The sequence below is a fragment of the Strigops habroptila genome, chromosome 2 (genome assembly GCF_004027225.2).
Source record: "Strigops habroptila isolate Jane chromosome 2, bStrHab1.2.pri, whole genome shotgun sequence".
Taxonomy (NCBI): domain Eukaryota; kingdom Metazoa; phylum Chordata; class Aves; order Psittaciformes; family Psittacidae; genus Strigops; species Strigops habroptila.
In genome coordinates this window covers 120,602,086-120,619,372 of record NC_044278.2, presented here as the reverse complement: position 1 = coordinate 120,619,372, position 17,287 = coordinate 120,602,086, and the positions used below count along the sequence as shown (strand labels likewise).

The 17,287-nt window shown below is 45.4% G+C and overlaps 1 protein-coding gene across 3 annotated transcripts in view; it reads left to right on the top strand.

Annotated features, from left to right (window-relative positions):
• The window catches only part of UVRAG (UV radiation resistance associated), a 90,287-nt gene that overhangs the window by 55,952 nt on the left and 17,048 nt on the right, over window positions 1-17,287 (top strand). For all 3 annotated transcript variants that reach the window (XM_030475702.1, XM_030475703.1, XM_030475704.1), the window contains one exon: window positions 3,099-3,177. In XM_030475702.1, the coding sequence (XP_030331562.1) occupies window positions 3,099-3,177 (79 nt within the window). The remainder of the gene's footprint in view (window positions 1-3,098; window positions 3,178-17,287) is intronic.

The window sequence follows — 17,287 nt, the reverse complement described above, 5'->3', positions numbered from 1 at the left end:
CGAGGCCAGAGGAGGCCCCAGAGCTGCTGCGAGGGCTGGAGCAGCTCTGCTCTGGAGCCAGGCTGAGAGAGCTGGGCTGGGGCAGCCTGGAGAAGAGAAGGCTCCTGAAGGGGGAGACCTTAGAGCAGCTCCAGTGCCTAAAGGGGCTCCAGGAAAGCTGGAGAGGGGCTTTGGACAAGGGCCTGGAGGGACAGGCCAAGGGGAATGGCTTTAACCTGCCAGAGGGGAGATTGAGATGAGCTCTGAGGCAGAAGCTCTTCCCTGTGAGGGTGCTGAGGCGCTGGCACAGACTTTTCCCAGAGAAGCTGTGGCTGCCCCATCCCTGGCAGTGTTCAAGGCCAGGTTGGACACAGGGGCTTGGAGCAACCTGCTCTAGTGGAAGGTGCCCCTGCCTGTGGCAGGGGGTTGGAACTGGAGGAGCTTTAAGGCCCCTTCCAACACAAACCATTCTATGATCTCTTCTGGTGATCACACACCACACACGTGTAGCTTGATGTTTTTCTGCTTTGCACTAAACACATCACACTTACTTCTTTGAATTTGACCTTTCAGACAATGTGTTCTGCCTTAAATGAGCTTATTGATTTATTTTCCCCAAACATATCAGCCAGAATGGGAACAAGGCAGGTACATGTTGCAGAGTGAACAGACAGATGCCATTTTCCATTTTACTGCGCGCTTTATGATTATAAAACTACTGAAATAGTAGTTTTCAGATGGATTTTTTTGAGCAAGTATAACTAAAACCTTACAGAGCAGCATGCCTGAGAGATTTTAGCTTACAGCCGTGCTTGTCTAAGGAGCAGGCAAGAAGAATTTCACATAGGGAGCCAGCAGTTAAAGTTGCATTCAATTATACTCAAGGCAGCACTATATGAAATGTTGGGGTTTGTGTCCCTGGAGTTTATTGCTTGTGACCAGGCAAACAAGATAACACACAAAGAAGGAGATGTGGAAGTTGGTAATATAGTTCTCTGAGTCAAAAATGCTCATGCACAAAGACATCCACTGATGTTTCTCATGTAAATGGTTATGTTATGAAAGCTGACACGAGGGTGGATGTAGTTTAGAGGCTTTCAAGTGTCATTAGTGGAAGTTAGAGGGCAGGAATGGGAATATTAGCAAAGAGGCAGGACCAGTGTGTTAAATACAAAGCTTAGCCTTTACCCCTTAAAATAAACTATGTGTGAGATGGTGGCAAGTGCTGTAAACCAGTTTTTATCCTCTTCTCTACACTGCTTGTGTCTAACAACAGAATACACGATTCCCTTTACCAATGACTTAATGAAATCCTATCTTCTAGTGAACCATGGCTTGTGTTCCTAATGGGGCTTTTATTGTCAAGCTCGAGTTAGTTTTATGCTCTTAATTGTAGAGGTATCTTTAAATCTAAACCCTGCTCTTTCTCCTTAGTGTAACCGTAGATATTGAAATGAATTCCTTTTGATTTGGGTTTTACACTTAGGATAATGCCTCGTGGCATTTTTGTAGCGTGTGTTCACTTGGAAAGCTTTTCTTCTCTTGCATGGGGGGAACTAGTTGGATTTATAGCTCTATTAAGCAAGGTGAGCTAGAGAGAGGCTATTCACAGGGATTTTTATATCTCTCAAACTCAAAGTGACCCAGAGAGTTTGAAAATAGCCTTAAACTTGAAGCTGATGTCTTAATATTTGATCTGCTGTGATCACGACCTGTTAACCTTTAGCTTTAATGGCTCTGTATAATTCTCCTTAAAAGTACTCTACTGTGGGGGCTGATTGATGATAAAATACACTTTGTGTAAGCAGCCCTCTAGGATGTGTGTTGTTTCTAGCAGATATTGATCTCCTCTATTTGTTATCTTCTATTTGAGGGAGGCTTTGGTTTCTGATGTAATGTGGGTTGTGCACAGATAATACGCTCAGGATCTTGATTAGGAGCTACAGAACATACGGTGCTTGTAAAGGCAAAAGCTCATTTCATGACGTGGTTCCCATAAAGGTACATTTTAGATTGTACCAAGATGACTGCGTGGCCCATGATGACCTTACAACCTCTGGTGGTAAGGAACAGTCAAAAGACCATCTTAAAAATGCAGTGTATGGATATTAAAGGTGTTTATGAGAACTGCTTCACTTAAAGATTCCTAAAATATACACATAAAATCACATTCTTCAATGCAGACTCTCTGTTTCAGTAGTTCAGGGGCTAAAGTTTTGGCTCTCTGGTACATGAAGCATTTAAGACAGAAATAAGCCGTGCTACTGCCTTTGTAAGTGCTGTGCTGCATCCAGGTATTTGAAATTATGCAAAATGCTTTACTTATTAACTAGGAGAAATCAACATTGAACCTGCTGAAGTGAGGCCAGAGGAGGCCCCGGAGCTGCTGCGAGGGCTGGAGCAGCTCTGCTCTGGAGCCAGGCTGAGAGAGCTGGGCTGGGGCAGCCTGGAGAAGAGAAGGCTCCTGAAGGGGAGCCCTTAGAGCAGCTCCAGTGCCTAAAGGGGCTCCAGGAAAGCTGGAGAGGGGCTTTGGACAAGGGATGGAGGGACAGGCCAAGGGGAATGGCTTTAACCTGCCAGAGGGGAGATTGAGATGAGCTCTGAGGCAGAAGCTCTTCCCTGTGAGGGTGCTGAGGCGCTGGCACAGACTTTTCCCAGAGAAGCTGTGGCTGCCCCATCCCTGGCAGTGTTCAAGGCCAGGTTGGACACAGGGGCTTGGAGCAACCTGCTCTAGTGGAAGGTGTCCCTGCCCGTGGCAGGGGGTTGGAGCTGGATGAGCTTTAAGGCCCCTTCCAGCACAAACCCATGATTCACTTCATGAGAGGAATGTAGCAGCACTGGGAGAGTCATAAAGCATCTCTTAGAAACCTAAGATACTTTAGGAAAGATAATCCTTTAGCTGAATTTTGCCATCAGTTTTTAAAAGGCTGATTGCTTGGAATTGCAGAGGTTTCCCAAGTACATTCCATGGAAGGGATTCCCTGAAGAAGTTAGTGATGCAGGCTTTTTAAATCCTCTTCTTCTCAGACCAGGAGTCTGTGGTGTTCTGACGTTTACTTAAGCATCTGAATAATTTCACCTTAAATGCTTTTCTTTTTCCTTGTTTTCTTTCCCATCAGGTTTCCTTTATATCCAAAAGGAGGAGAGAAGCTTCAGTTTGAATATGGAGTGTATCTTCTCAACAAAAATATAGCACAGGTGGGTACACTGAGATTTCCTCCTATTCTTACCTACTATCTGCTTAGTGTCAGTGTGGCATGAGTGTGCATCTACTATCTTGTGACACCATTCTCTGTGGTCAATGTCTATGAACTGGTGGGGATGTTCTTCAAACCATTGTCTTCACTTACCTTACACCTTTGTGCATGAGACTTTCTTCTGTGGTGCATAGAGAAGGGCTTACCACTTAATAATGAACCTTTTCCTTTGCAAATAGTAAATGCTATGAGTCCATACACACTGGTTTGTTACATGTATTCTGTCATGTTTGAGGATCCATTTGTGTCATTCTCGTTGCTGTGTCTTTAATTTGCTGTATGATTAATTTAACTAGTATCCTCCCCCTGTGCTTAGGATAAGAAACACAAGCTGGAAAATCTGGGGTCTTGCAAATGTGTGACTTTATGGTACAAAAGTCCTCTAATCATCCTTCCTTCCTTGCTTTTAATGTACTTTGAAAATCATCCTTTACTTTGGCAAACACGTGAGAGTTGAGAAGTTGGCCAACTTGTGTTTGAGAGCTGGGCTTATTCAGCCTGGGGAAGAGAAGGCTCCTGAAGGGGAGACCTTAGAGCAGCTCCAGTGCCTAAAGGGGCTCCAGGAAAGCTGGAGAGGGGCTTTGGACAAGGGCCTGTAGGGACAGGCCAAGGGGAATGGCTTTAACCTGCCAGAGGGGAGACTGAGATGAGCTCTGAGGCAGAAGCTCTTCCCTGTGAGGGTGCTGAGGCGCTGGCACAGACTTTTCCCAGAGAAGCTGTGGCTGCCCCATCCCTGGCAGTGTTCAAGGCCAGGTTGGACACAGGGGCTTGGAGCAACCTGCTCTAGTGGAAGGTGTCCCTGCCCGGGGCAGGGGTTGGAGCTGGATGAGCTTTAAGGTCCCTTCCAACCCAAACCGTTCCATAGTACTAATACCTGCTGCTAACAGGTATGGGATTGAGAAAACGTTAAAAAATCTGGCCTGAAAGGGACCAGATGTGGCCATTTAAAGTGTTGCCTAATCCTAGGATGGGGTCAGCTGCTCTTATGTTACCCCTTAGTAGTTATTTGTGTAACTTTCCCTGAAGGAAAGCCTGTGATCTAAGTACTACGTAGCTCCAATGCTTGACTGTCTTTGCCGTTTTCTGACATCTAATCCAAATCTGTCCTGCTCCTCTTTAATCACATAATCACTTGTTATAATGATCTGTTCATTTAAGTCTCTTCCTCTTTGCAGACTTGAAAGACAACCTCTCCTTTTTAAAGTGGTACCTCATGGGTTGTGTCTCTTAATTTCTGAGCATTCTTTTTTCTCCTGTTCTCCATCTGAATCCATGTCTGTCTTTTAAGTGTGGTGCTTAAAGCTGGACACAGTGTGCAACTATTGCCTTGGAAACACCAGGTAGGATGAGAGAAGTGCTTCACAGGTCTGCTCAGTTCATTATGTTCAATAGGTTTGTACTCTTTAACAGCTTAACACGGTGAACTTTGTGATTCAGTGCAACCAGCAACCCCAAATCTCTTCTGCACAGCAACAAAAATGTCCATTCTGAATTTGTGCAGGTGACTCCTTCATGTTTTACACGTTGTATATTGAATCTATCCTTTGAGATGCTCCTTTTTGGTCTTAATCATGGTTTTATTTGGTGATGTAACTCTAGAGGATGAGGAAGGGCAGGTTGAGAACTCGATCTTTGTGCTCTCTGCATCTGAACCTATTCTCCCTCCAGCTCACCTGAGGTATGGAATAGAATTGGGATAAAGCTTGGACCCAGTTGGAGCCCACCTTCTTTAGCACTTCCATTTACCTCAGTGAGCCATTGTTCAGCTACACCCAAAGAGTACTTAACAACTCTGGATTCATTCATACTTCATCAATATCCCACTTCCCCAGCTTGCTTACAAGCATCTTACACCATGAAGTGCCCAGAGATTTGTTTATATTCCAACAGAAATACTGACATTTCAGTCTCTGACCTCTTTGTAAGGCTTGAAATGAGATTGCTCAGACAGTTTTACTCATGAAATAGCTTTTTTATGCTTAGTTTCGAGTTGTTTTTCCACTTCCACCAGTCTTTTTTTCCCCCCATTCCCTACCCAAAATTGAAATCAAGCTTCTGGGTCTTTTTGTGGTGTTTGTTTTTGAAGCTTGGATTGCATTTACCATTTTCCAGACTTCTGGTATCATGCCCATGCTTAGTGTATTTTGGAAGATAACCTCCAATGGCTCTGAAATGACTTAAAGGCTAAAATACTATAAGATGAAGTTAATCAAGTCCTGCTAATCTTGGAAATTCACTTAACCAAGCTGTTAATATAACTTAGACTGAGCCTCTTTGTTCCTGGTATTAATAATGGCAGACAGCTGTTCACACTTGACTTTCATAGGGAAGGCTAGTGAGAAACAGGGATTAAATACTCTTTCCTTCAAAGGCTTCGATAGCTTTCTCTCCCCATTACTATCAAACCAATGCTTTCCTTAATCTCTGCTTAAGTAAATACATGAGTTCATTCTGCCACTTGAGTCGTGGTGCTGCTCGCTTTGCTTTTCAGCCTTTCATGGTTTGGTCCCTGTTGTGGAGCTTGCTGTACCAGTATGTGATGCAAGTGCTCTGTGCTGCTTCCTTGAGTGAGATTATGAACGCTTCAGAGAACCACAGACTGGTTTGGGTTGAAGGGACCTTAAAGCTCCTCCAGTTCCAACCCCTGCCACGGGCAGGGACACCTTCCACTAGAGCAGGTTGCTCCAAGCCCCTGTGTCCAACCTGGCCTTGAACACTGCCAGGGATGGGGCAGCCACAGCTTCTCTGGGAAAAGAGAAGCCAGCGCCTCAGCACCCTCACAGGGAAGAACTTCTTCCTTATATCCAACCTGAACTTCCCCTGTTTCAGTTTGTCCTCTCCCTAAAGGTCTGTGAGCAGTTGAACACGTGCTCACTCACCCCTGGTACCTTCCAAGTCCTTCCAGTTGGTTTCTGCCTTCCCTGGCATGTCTTTAAACTCATAAAAGTAAATTAGGACTTTAAATACCTATTTCTATTAAAAGTTTCCAAATTTACATGGGGTCACTGGTGCTGGTACAAGCTGGAGTAGTCCTTGGCCAGGCTTTGAAGTGGTTTGTTACAACACCAGTGGTTCACATGTTAATGCTTGAGATTTTATGCTGTTGAATATAAAAACATCATAAAAGTAAATCGGAATTTTAGGGGGGCTTCTCCTCGGTTATTTAATCAGGAAAGCGTTGCTGAAGTCCACATAAACCGTTGTAGTCACCTTTGTTTTGATACCTGTGGTTAAATATTGCAGCTTGTTACGGTTCTGCCAAGGGGAAATTCCATTGTGAGAGCAGAACAGGTAAGTAACAGAAAGAAATACATCACAAAACTCAGGGCTGACATGATCTAAAAACCTGAGGTGGTTTAAATCCTTTTATGTGTTCCTTTGGAGGCTGGAACTTGAAGTTGAGTGGCTTTTAGATCTTAAGGGTGCTTTGAGAGAAGCTTCTAGATCTGCCCCATATCCCTGGCAGTGTTCAAGGCCAGGTTGGACACAGGGGCTTGGAGCAACCTGCTCTAGTGGAAGGTGTCCCTGCCCGTGGCAGGGATTGGAAATGGACGAGCTTTAAGATCCCTTCAACCCAAACCAGTCTGGGATTCTACATGCTTAGTTTATGTGAATGTCTGAAACTAAGTTTGGATGGAGCATGAGCAGCTGCCTCTTTCTTATCTCTAGACCATCACAACCTGTAAGAGAATCCTTTCAAGGCCCAAAGGTGTTGGCCTTAATTCACAGAACCAGCCCTACAACTTACTTTGTTGAGAATAAATGTGCATTGGTTGCTCAGTTCCCTCTGGGTGCTGTGGAAGGTTATAGGTGCATAGGAGGAACAGTGACCCTACTGGGGCATTGAGAAGAGCTTGAGTCTCCATCACCTTCCTCAACTCATTCATCAAGTCTTGAGCACTGGGGGTGAGACACAAAGAGCCCAGAAAACCTTAAATACTTGATTCATAGAATCTTCCCTGGTTTCCCAGATCTTTATATTTCTATTTTCCTTTCCAATTTCCTGGAATTCTGGCTGCAAGTATTAAAATGAGTGCGGAAGAAGTGAGACTGGCTTGATATAAGGTGAAATCACTGCAATAAAAGCTCTTCTAGAGATACAGTGGTGCTGTTTTGTAAACCAGCAGGAGAACAACAGTGAAAACCACATCTCGCACTCGGGAGAATCCAGCTGGAATTAGAAGCAGCTCAGTGCTAGCTTGGTAGAGCATTTCTTTGGAGAAACTTGCTTTGCTCTTACATTCCGAAGTCAGAACAATGTGTGTTAATTCCGAGGGTTCATAATCACTTCCATGTGTATGGGAGCACAAATTGCTTCAATCCCCGTCGTTTCTGGTTGTAAAATGGAATCCCTCACGACGTTCACAGAGCAGCTTTTTCACTTGGATAACGTTAGGTAAGACCTTAAATTTCCAGTTAAGATTGCAGCTCTTTGACTCTAATGAACGTACAAAATGTGTTGGTTTTTAGAAGGGGGTATTAGTGACTTCTGTCTAATGACAGCACCAAAAACAGCACTGTCATTCCAGAGTGTTGTCAAAGGTGAAGCACAAAATAGTTGCTAGAAATGGGAGTGAATGGCTCAGCTCTCCAAAGCATTAGGCACTGGGACATCATTCAGTAGGTAGCTGGCCCCCCAAACCCTGCAGCTGTGAGGTTATGGATGTGTGTGGAGCACCTGAGGAAGATGAGGCTTTAGGAGGAGAGTGAAATGAACTCTTGCATTGGTTTTTCACAGCAGGGGAGTTGAGATTTCACGGTGAAAACCTCCTGTTAGAGTGGATGAATATTAGGGACTCATTGAAGGTTGTGAGGGGTTTTTGTAGGTGAGAAGCAAGCACACAGCGTGGGCAAGCTGCAGCTCTCAAAGAGTTCTTATTGCTCTAAATATATGCATGTGGCACAAATCTCAGCGAGGGCATGCACGTAGAGTCATGGAATGGATTGGGTTGGAAAGGACCTTAAAGCTCATCCAGCTCCAACCCCCTGCCACGGGCAGGGACACCTTCCACTAGAGCAGGTTGCTCCAAGCCCCTGTGTCCAACCTGGCCTTGAACACTGCCAGGGATGGGGCAGCCACAGCTTCTCTGGGAAAAGTCTGTGCCAGCGCCTCAGCACCCTCACAGGGAAGAGCTTCTGCCCCAGAGCTCATCTCAATCTCCCCTCTGGCAGGTTAAAGCCATTCCCCTTGGCCTGTCCCTCCAGGCCCTTGGCCAAAGCCCCTCTCCAGGTTTCCTGGAGCCCCTTTAGGCACTGGAGCTGCTCTAAGGTGTCCCCTTCAGGAGCCTTCTCTTCTCCAGGCTGCCCCAGCCCAGCTCTCTCAGCCTGGCTCCAGAGCAGAGCTGCTCCAGCCCTCGCAGCAGCTCCGGGGCCTCCTCTGGCCTCGCTCCAGCAGCTCCACGTCCCTCTTGTGCTGTTGCCCCAGAGCTGGATCAGGACTGCAGGGGGGGCTCCCCAGAGCACAGCAGAGGGGCAGGATCCCCTCCCTTGGCCTGGCTTGGAGTTTTAAATCTCAGCCTTTTAGAAAGGAGAAGCTCTATTGCTGCGTTACTGCCTGTTTTGCTGTCTTCTTCCTTCACTCTCAGTGTCTTGATTGCTTGGGCCTGACTTCAGTGTAGATTCTTCTTTACATATGAAGAGATGATCTGATTTTAGTGACAATCCTTCTTGAACTGAGTCCTTAGTGAGCACACACGGTCTCCCTACCAGACAATATCTGGCCCGAAGTTGTATACAAGATGATATTACATGATTTCTTTCCTGTATTAATCATTATTTGTAACCCATACATATACGATGTATAGCCATTGAAAAGAACGTGACTATCTTGTTCATGAAACTTCCAATTCTTTTATGTATTGAAGAAGTTATCTCTGGCATCCTATTTGACAGGTACTATTCCTCATCCAGTTGCAGGATTGCTTGGAGAGGAAATAATTGTGTTACAGCTGTAGAGCTTGTTACTTGTGGTCCCAATCAGAAGGGGATTTACTGCAGCTATTTTCTTGTGTGGGACAATCAGCTTACTTGCAGCTCTGAGCATCAAATGGTGATCCGGTGTTTTGGTCAGCCACCAACAGGGTGGAAGTTAGTGGTTCTTCATCTTCTGGGTTTCTTTTTATGAGTCTCAGCCCTGCTTCATTGTAGAACCATAAACCAGGGCTATGATCACTGTGAGCCCCATTTTAGTCCTGTTGGTGCTGTCTCCTTGGTCACTACCTCTATAAGGCTTTAGTCTGAGTTACTGGCTTTTGAAAGGGGATTTAGAAGACCAGGTATGAACACTTTGAATGGTTTGGGTTGGAAAGGACCTTAAGATCATCTAGTTGCAACCTCCTGCCACGGGCAGGGACACCTTCCACCAGAGCAGGTTGCTCCAAGCCCCTGTGTCCAACCTGGCCTTGAACACTGCCAGGGATGGGGCAGCCACAGCTTCTCTGGGAAAAGTCTGTGCCAGCGCCTCAGCACCCTCACAGGGAAGAGCTTCTTCCTTTATATCAAATAATTTGAACTGCTCTACAACTCTTTGATTTCCTAGAGCCAAGCTAAGCAGTGAATGTGTCTAATCTTACCCCAGTTCACCACTGGTGTTTGTCAGGGGGGCTCTGCAGTGGTGGCAATCAGAGCAGGCCTTTCCAGGCATCACTTTGATTTGTTACTCTGCAGGAGTTCAGGGTGGTTTTCCCCTGTTCATGCTGAATGTGTGCTCACAATGGCCTCACAAGGCAGAGCTTCTCTTCTGCTCCAGCCTTGATTTGTTTTGTCAGGCAGCTATTGAGTGATGTTAGACTGATGCTCCTACTCACATTGGCATGAGTTACTCAGCCCTGGCTAAAGAATAGTTCTGCTTTCATCTGACACTCATTAGCAACAGATGAACTTTACTATTTGACATGAAAAAAAAATCACTCCAGCCATCTTCTGTCAGCTCCCCCAAGGATGTTTGTTTTCACATCGATGTGATACAGATCCAAGTAACTAACTTGTGTTTAGCCCTCCCTTTCTGTGTCCGCAGTCGCTGTGTCCACATGGTGGCAGGCGACGTGTATGTGCTTTATGCAACCTGTTGGAGATGTTGATCAGCCAATGCTGTTCCCCTGGGAATGGTGCTTTTGGCTTCAGTTGCTTGTCTGATGCACGAGGTAAGTGGCATTCATAGAAGCAGAGGAGAAAAGCAAAGTGCTTCTGGACGTGTTTGAGTTGCAGTCAAACTGATACCTTTAATAGCTGCACGGAGTGAAAGCTGAATGCTTATGTACTAGCGCCATATGTAAGGAACTGAACTGCAATTCAGCTCCTCAACGTGAAATGAGGCAAGATGTTCAGTTTCTGGCTCTGGTAGAGTATCAAACCTGCGAGAAAATCAACTTTAGACTCGAAACTATTAAACTTTTCCATGGGAAGTTGAACAGCAGAACCGTTAGGACTCCAAATTTGTTTTGGCAATAAACACCACGGAGCAGAAGTGTCTTTAAGAGTTCTGTGGGTATCGCTGCAGAGGCAGTGGTTATGACCCTCTGAGTGTAGGATCCTGTGACTTGCACACTACATCTTTTATGAGGCCCCTAAACTCCCATCATAAAACGTACAGTTCAGAAAGAATGCACTGTCTGAATCTGTGGCCAATTTAACCGCACGGGGGGAAAAAGTGTTCTTGAAAGAGCACAGGTTGAAGCCAGAGTAGAGTCCCCATCTTGTAAAGTGCCAAGCATTCATTTTAATGTTAAGAGGAAGGGACTGCACCTGAAAAACCACAAAGTGCCTTCTCCAGCTGCGTAGAGCCAAAAGCTTTTAGGAGAGGTTTCATTCCTGAAAGTCTCCTAGGGCAGCAATGGGCTGATACTTGGCCAGGTCATTTAGAACTGGGGAATTTACATATGGTTTATTGCAAACTTGTTGGAAGCTTTTCCTTTTTTTCCCTTTCCTATCGCCCATGCCAAGATAAAATAGGTTGAAATGAGACTGGATTAGCTGTAACAACAGTCACCCATTCATTCAGATGAAAGCCCTCCTGTCCTCGCCCATAGGCAATCTGTGCTGATCACCAAAAGGCCAAGGTGAATTTGCTCTGTGGATGAGGAGGTCTTTGCTTCTCCAGCCTCTACTATCACCTGCAGCTTGAGCCTGGGCCGTGCTTGCAGAGAGAATCATGGAATGGTTTAGGTTGGAAAGGACCTTAAAGCTCATCCAGTTCCAACCCGCTGCCATGGGCAGGGACACCTCCCACTAGAGCAGGTTGCTCCAAGCCCCTGTGTCCAACCTGGCCTTGAACACTGCCAGGGATGGGGCAGCCACAGCTTCTCTGGGAAAAGTCTGTGCCAGCGCCTCAGCACCCTCACAGTAAAGAACTTCTTCCTTATATCTAACCTGAACTTCCCCTGTTTCAGTTTGAACCCATCACACCCTGTCCTATCACTCCAGTCCCTGATGAAGGTCCCTCCCCAGCATCCTTGTAGCCCCCTTCACACACTGGAAGCTGCTCTGAGGTCTCCACGCAGCTTCTCTTCTCCAGGCTCAACAGCCCCAATGTTCTCAGCCCATCTTCATACAGGAGATGCTCCAGCCTCTCATCATCCCCATGGCATCCTCTGGAGCAGATATAGGAGATCTGGCATCACCAGGCATGCCTGGAGCCCCTTCTCCATAAGGATTTTGGGGACCACCCCTTGCAAGGATGCTCTGTGTGTTAGATCACTTGTGTACTGCGTGGCTGTCATCATCTCTCTGCATTAGCTCTTCAGCCTGAGCTATTTAAAGAACAACTGAGTATGTGTTTAAAATAGACCCAAAATCCAGTAATCAAAAGGAAAAATGGATTCCTGGTACAGTTAAGCTGACATAAACACGTGTGATTTGCCAACTTCAACTGCTTTGTAGTATATATAAGCACTGCAATTTGAAATTGGAAGAGATAGGAAAGGGGGAATTCTGTTACCAAGCTGTGGCACAAAGTGTTAGCGTAGGGATAAGATGTAGTGTGTAATTGTTCCTAATGAGCTGGGTGTGTGCTTTGGAGACAAAGCTTGACTTTCAGATACAAAGTGTTAACACCTGTGGAATTCCTGGATCTCATTTGGGAGCCTGTCTCTTCCTTCAGGAGCCTTCTCACTTCCTGCCCTGTTGCCATCTCTTAACGGGGGGAAAAATGATGTGAAAATGCATAAAAATAACTTAATCTGTCATTAGCAAATGCCAAACCGTGGCTTTGGGGGGTTATTTTTGGTGGGTTTTTTGCTATGCTTCTGTTGGTTTCCCTTCTCCATTGTTTGTTCTTCTGTGTTATAGTTTAATATGTATGTTTTGTGCTCCATGAGGCTGGGTTTGTCTCACCGCGCTATGCATCGGATTTGGCACATCAGGGCACAAATCCTGTTTTGAAGGCTTTGGGTATGACAGCTACTTAATCATCCGTAAATGCCTTTTAGGGTTATTATATGCTGTGCTTGAAGTTTAGAGCAAGTTGTTCTCCAACAAAAGGAAGAACAGTCTTCCAGTACCTAAAAAAAGCCGGAAAGGGGCTTTGGACAAGGGTCTGTAGGGACAGGCCAAGGGGAATGGCTTTAACCTGCCAGAGGGGAGATTGAGATGAGCTCTGAGGCAGAAGCTCTTCCCTGTGAGAGTGCTGAGGCGCTGGCACAGGGTGCCCAGAGAAGCTGTGGCTGCCCCATCCCTGTGTGTGAGGGTATCTCACACCAGAGCAGAGAAGTTGAATCCTCTCCCTCATCCTTCTTTGGGATTTCTCTCTACCTACCTGTGCACATTTGGTTGCCCTTTACCTGTATATAGGTAAAAACCAAACTTCAGATGTTGTAAATTCAGGCTTAGGGTGCTAAATGCTTAAAGAAAACATCATGTTAAAGAAGGAACACAAAAGGTTACTTGATTTTTCTCCTGCCTTTTGCACGTCTGACCTTCGGTTCTGTGCCTGATGTAATGATTTTCTCTAATACAAGAGCTCAGGATGGATGAGCTCATAGGAAGTATCTGTGCCCGTGATTATAATCCAACAAACATCACTCTCTGATACCGAGCTGCTTCAAGAAGTTCTGCCCTGAACCTGGGAAGCTTCTGCTGGACAGTTTCATCCCATCAAGCCATAATGCAGCGAGACTGGAGCTGAGCAGCAAACATGGTTTTAGTTAGACGAGGGCTTTGCTGGGGAAGCTTATCTCAGGCCAGTAACTGTTCTATCTCCTAAATTGTCTTTTTAAATGTTCTTTTTGTACGTGAGAGGCACCGTTATGGGCAAAGGGGCCCATGTATGTTGCTCTTATAATGAACCCACTAACCACTGTATGCTTAGTCTCTGATGATGGTTTCCCATATCCTTACTGGGACAGCAGCCTCAGCGAAGGCTGATGTTTGAGACCTCTCCAGAGGGGTATTGTGTTTACTCTCAGGAAGGGTTTCACAAACACAAGCAAGAGAGTCCTGGAGGAAATGCAGCTTTTGGCTCATCTCAGTGTTTAGTTCTCCAGTGTGTCCTGCATGTACTCAAACACGTACTCCTATTTCCTTATTTTCCTGTGCTCTATCTCCAATAAACACTATTGCTGTGAAAGCAGAACCCGGTATTAAACTTTGCCTATTATCACGTTTCAGCTTTAAAAATTAGAAGAAAACCACTTCATAAACCTTGGGCAGAATATTAGGAGTTGCTGAGCGTTAGAATCCAGGCTGCTGCTGTGTTTGAGTAATGCTCAGACTTTGTGTTTTGGTGGACGTGAAGGGAAAAAGCAGCTTAATAGAATTCCGAGGGAAATGAAAGGAGGTAGAAGGGAATGAAATCTCGTATCAGCTGAGAGTGTAGTTTCCCTCGTCACTGCTGAATCATTCCCATGTTAGATTTCACGCATGGATTTCCCCTGCCTTTCAGATGGAAGTGAGGTAAAGTTCTCCAGGATGAGAGGAGAGGAAAGGGCTGGGGAGAACCAGTGATGAGAAGTTGTTACCAGGTGGATTTGATGCAGTGAGAACTGAATCAGAGCTCCATACTGACCTAATGCTTGCAGACACTTAGCCATGATGTAGAGACTGACATTTCCTAACTGTGCCATTGACTGTCTTGGACCAGTGACTTTGCACATCTCAACTGTTAGTTATCACTGTTAAAAATCAAAGTAAGGGAAAAGTATCTTATTTTTAGCAACTTCTACCTTGTAAATTGGGGGGAAATCGAGCTAGTTTAGACTGAGCATGTTTCCAAACTAACAGTGTGATTCTAAGCAGCCTTTGAAGGGACAGCAAAACGTAGAGTTGTTATCTCTTGTTGCTGCTTTGGTTTCTGTTTGTGTGCCTTATTGCTGGATCAAAATGGGGATGGGAGTCCTTTAAGATGGCTTTAATGAAGGTTTTAAGCTTGTTGGGTCAGCTTGAGGAACTTTAAAGTATGTGCCCAATGGATTAATGAAGCACACGGGTCTTCAAGGGTGTTGATGTCACTTGTTTTCTTTGTTAGTTTAGTACTCTTAGAAGAGTTGCAATGTAAACATCTGCTTTGCAGGGTGGACCTCTGAACAGCATGGAAATCCACTTGGGAGAGGGAGGCAGGTGTTGGCATAGCAAGATTCAAGTCAGCATTTCCATACAAATAGCTGTGTGTTTGAGCACTTCCTCTTGTTTGGATGAGGGCTGTCACTGCTTGTGGCAGTTCTTTATTTGCTCCTTCTGGAAGCAAGAGTGAGGACTTGAAGACTTGTTAGAATCACAGTGTAAGAAGTGTAAGATCTTAGTGTCCAGCTCTGGGGCAACAACACAAGAGGGACGTGGAGCTGCTGGAGCGAGGCCAGAGGAGGCCCCGGAGCTGCTGCGAGGGCTGGAGCAGCTCTGCTCTGGAGCCAGGCTGAGAGAGCTGGGCTGGGGCAGCCTGGAGAAGAGAAGGCTCCTGAAGGGGACACCTTAGAGCAGCTCCAGTGCCTAAAGGGGCTCCAGGAAACCTGGAGAGGGGCTTTGGCCAAGGGCCTGGAGGGACAGGCCAAGGGGAATGGCTTTAACCTGCCAGAGGGGAGATTGAGATGAGCTCTGAGGCAGAAGCTCTTCCCTGTGAGGGTGCTGAGGCGCTGGCACAGGGTGCCCAGAGAAGCTGTGGCTGCCCCATCCCTGGCAGTGTTCAAGGCCAGGTTGGACACAGGGGCTTGGAGCAACCTGCTCTAGTGGAAGGTGTCCCTGCCCGTGGCAGGGGGTTGGAACTGGATGATCTTCAAGGTCCCTTCAACCCAAACCAGGCTGTGATCCTATGAAGAAGCTTTAAAAACTGAAATAAAAGAAACCCCTTGATTAAATTTTCTTCCAAGCTGTGATAGATGTATTCTGGCAGTCTTCTAAACATGAAGAATGACAATGACTTTGAAATGTTTAGCTTTGAGATACACTATCTGAAGCGCTGATTGATACCACGATGCCTTCTGCACATGTTGCAGCTCGAGGGTTGTTCAGTAAACCCCCCCCCCCATCTGCTCCAAGTGAGAACAACTCACCAGCTTTAATAAAACAAAGGCGAGCAACATGTTAAGAGTGCAAATAATCTAAACCGGTCTAATTTCCCCCAAAAGGTATAAACACACACAACTGTGTATATAGCAGCAGGCATTATTCCACTGATCCCCCAAGGTTGTTTATATAGCAACAGGCATTAGAACAACACTTTCTGTTTTCATTATTGCAGTGCTTAGTCATCTGAAGCCCAGCCAATGCTCCTTCAGCCTCCGAGAAGTCATCCAGGATCTTGTAAAACAATTAACTATGTCATTTGATTAAATCTTGCATTTTCTATTTCTCTCCCAGCGTTTGACATCCTCTGAAAGGCTGATGTAAATGCTTGGCGCCGAACCAACCCTACAAACGGGATTGAAAGAACACTCTTGCTTCTATTTTTGTTTGCAGGCTTTCACATTTGGGGAGCAGATGGCTTTTTGAAATGCTTGATGCTAGCGAGAGAAACTCCTTGTTTAGCTGAAAAGGATTCAGGTTTGCTTTTGACTGCCTTAACAGTGCATAGGGTGGTAGTGGGTTGAGTCCACTCGTATAGATAGAGCTGCGACACCAAGGACCAGCTGCCTCAATAAGGGAACTGTTAGAACTAGATGGTCCCTTCCAACCCAAACCATTCCATGATTCTATGATAAGTGCAGATTTTGATGTAGGCTCCAATATTAGGTATAATATGTATGAAAGGGGCTGGTATTTTGAGCTTTATTAACATAGGCTGAGCTGCGAGACTGCTTCCACATGTCTTAGACCAAGATGAATAGGGCTGGAGAAACAATATGCTAAATGATGAACAGATGAAGTCAGAATTAGAGTCATTCTGTGCTCCCAAAAAAAAAAGGATATTCCAGTCCAGGTACTCTGTGGTTTCTGGCTGGAAGTAAATGTATGTGCTTGTGTACCATTAGTCATTAAATACTGCTACAGGAATTAGTGTAGGAAATGGGCTATTCTTCTTCGAACGTAAATGCAGGATATCATTATTCTTCTTAAGAGGCAGCCACTTAGTGGCAAGAGCCCTAATTTTGGTCTTGGGTGCAATCTGATACTACCCAGAAATAGAAAGATAGCTAAATGGCTTCTTTTGAAGCCAACTTATTGGGAACTTTAGAGTTCTACTCCTCCTTATCTTATGGGCTGTATAAGAGAGTAACTGAACCTTTGCAGGTTTGTGTTTTAGTTAGTTAACAAATGAGGCTGCTGTACGTGTCGTGAGTTGATGAATGGATGTTTTACCATGGAACTGTTGCCTTTAGGAAGGTGGTGAGCTTTTATGTCGTCTGATGTGATTTTAAGTAAGTATAACAGTCTAGGTGGCAAAATAAGTACTTAGAAGGTGCTGGGATGGCAGTAGTGGTTTAGAGACACTCAGCGTGGAGCTGGTTTGCTGCTGAGGATTGACACCTTTCCTCCAGTAGAAGTTCAAGCCATTGCACTGAAAGAAATGTAGGTAGAAACTGGGTGTTTTTTATTAAGGTCCCTTCCAACCCAAACCATTCTAAGATACTATGATATTTCTTTTCCTCCCTCTTCTTTAGACCCTTCAGGAGTCCAAACCAACTATG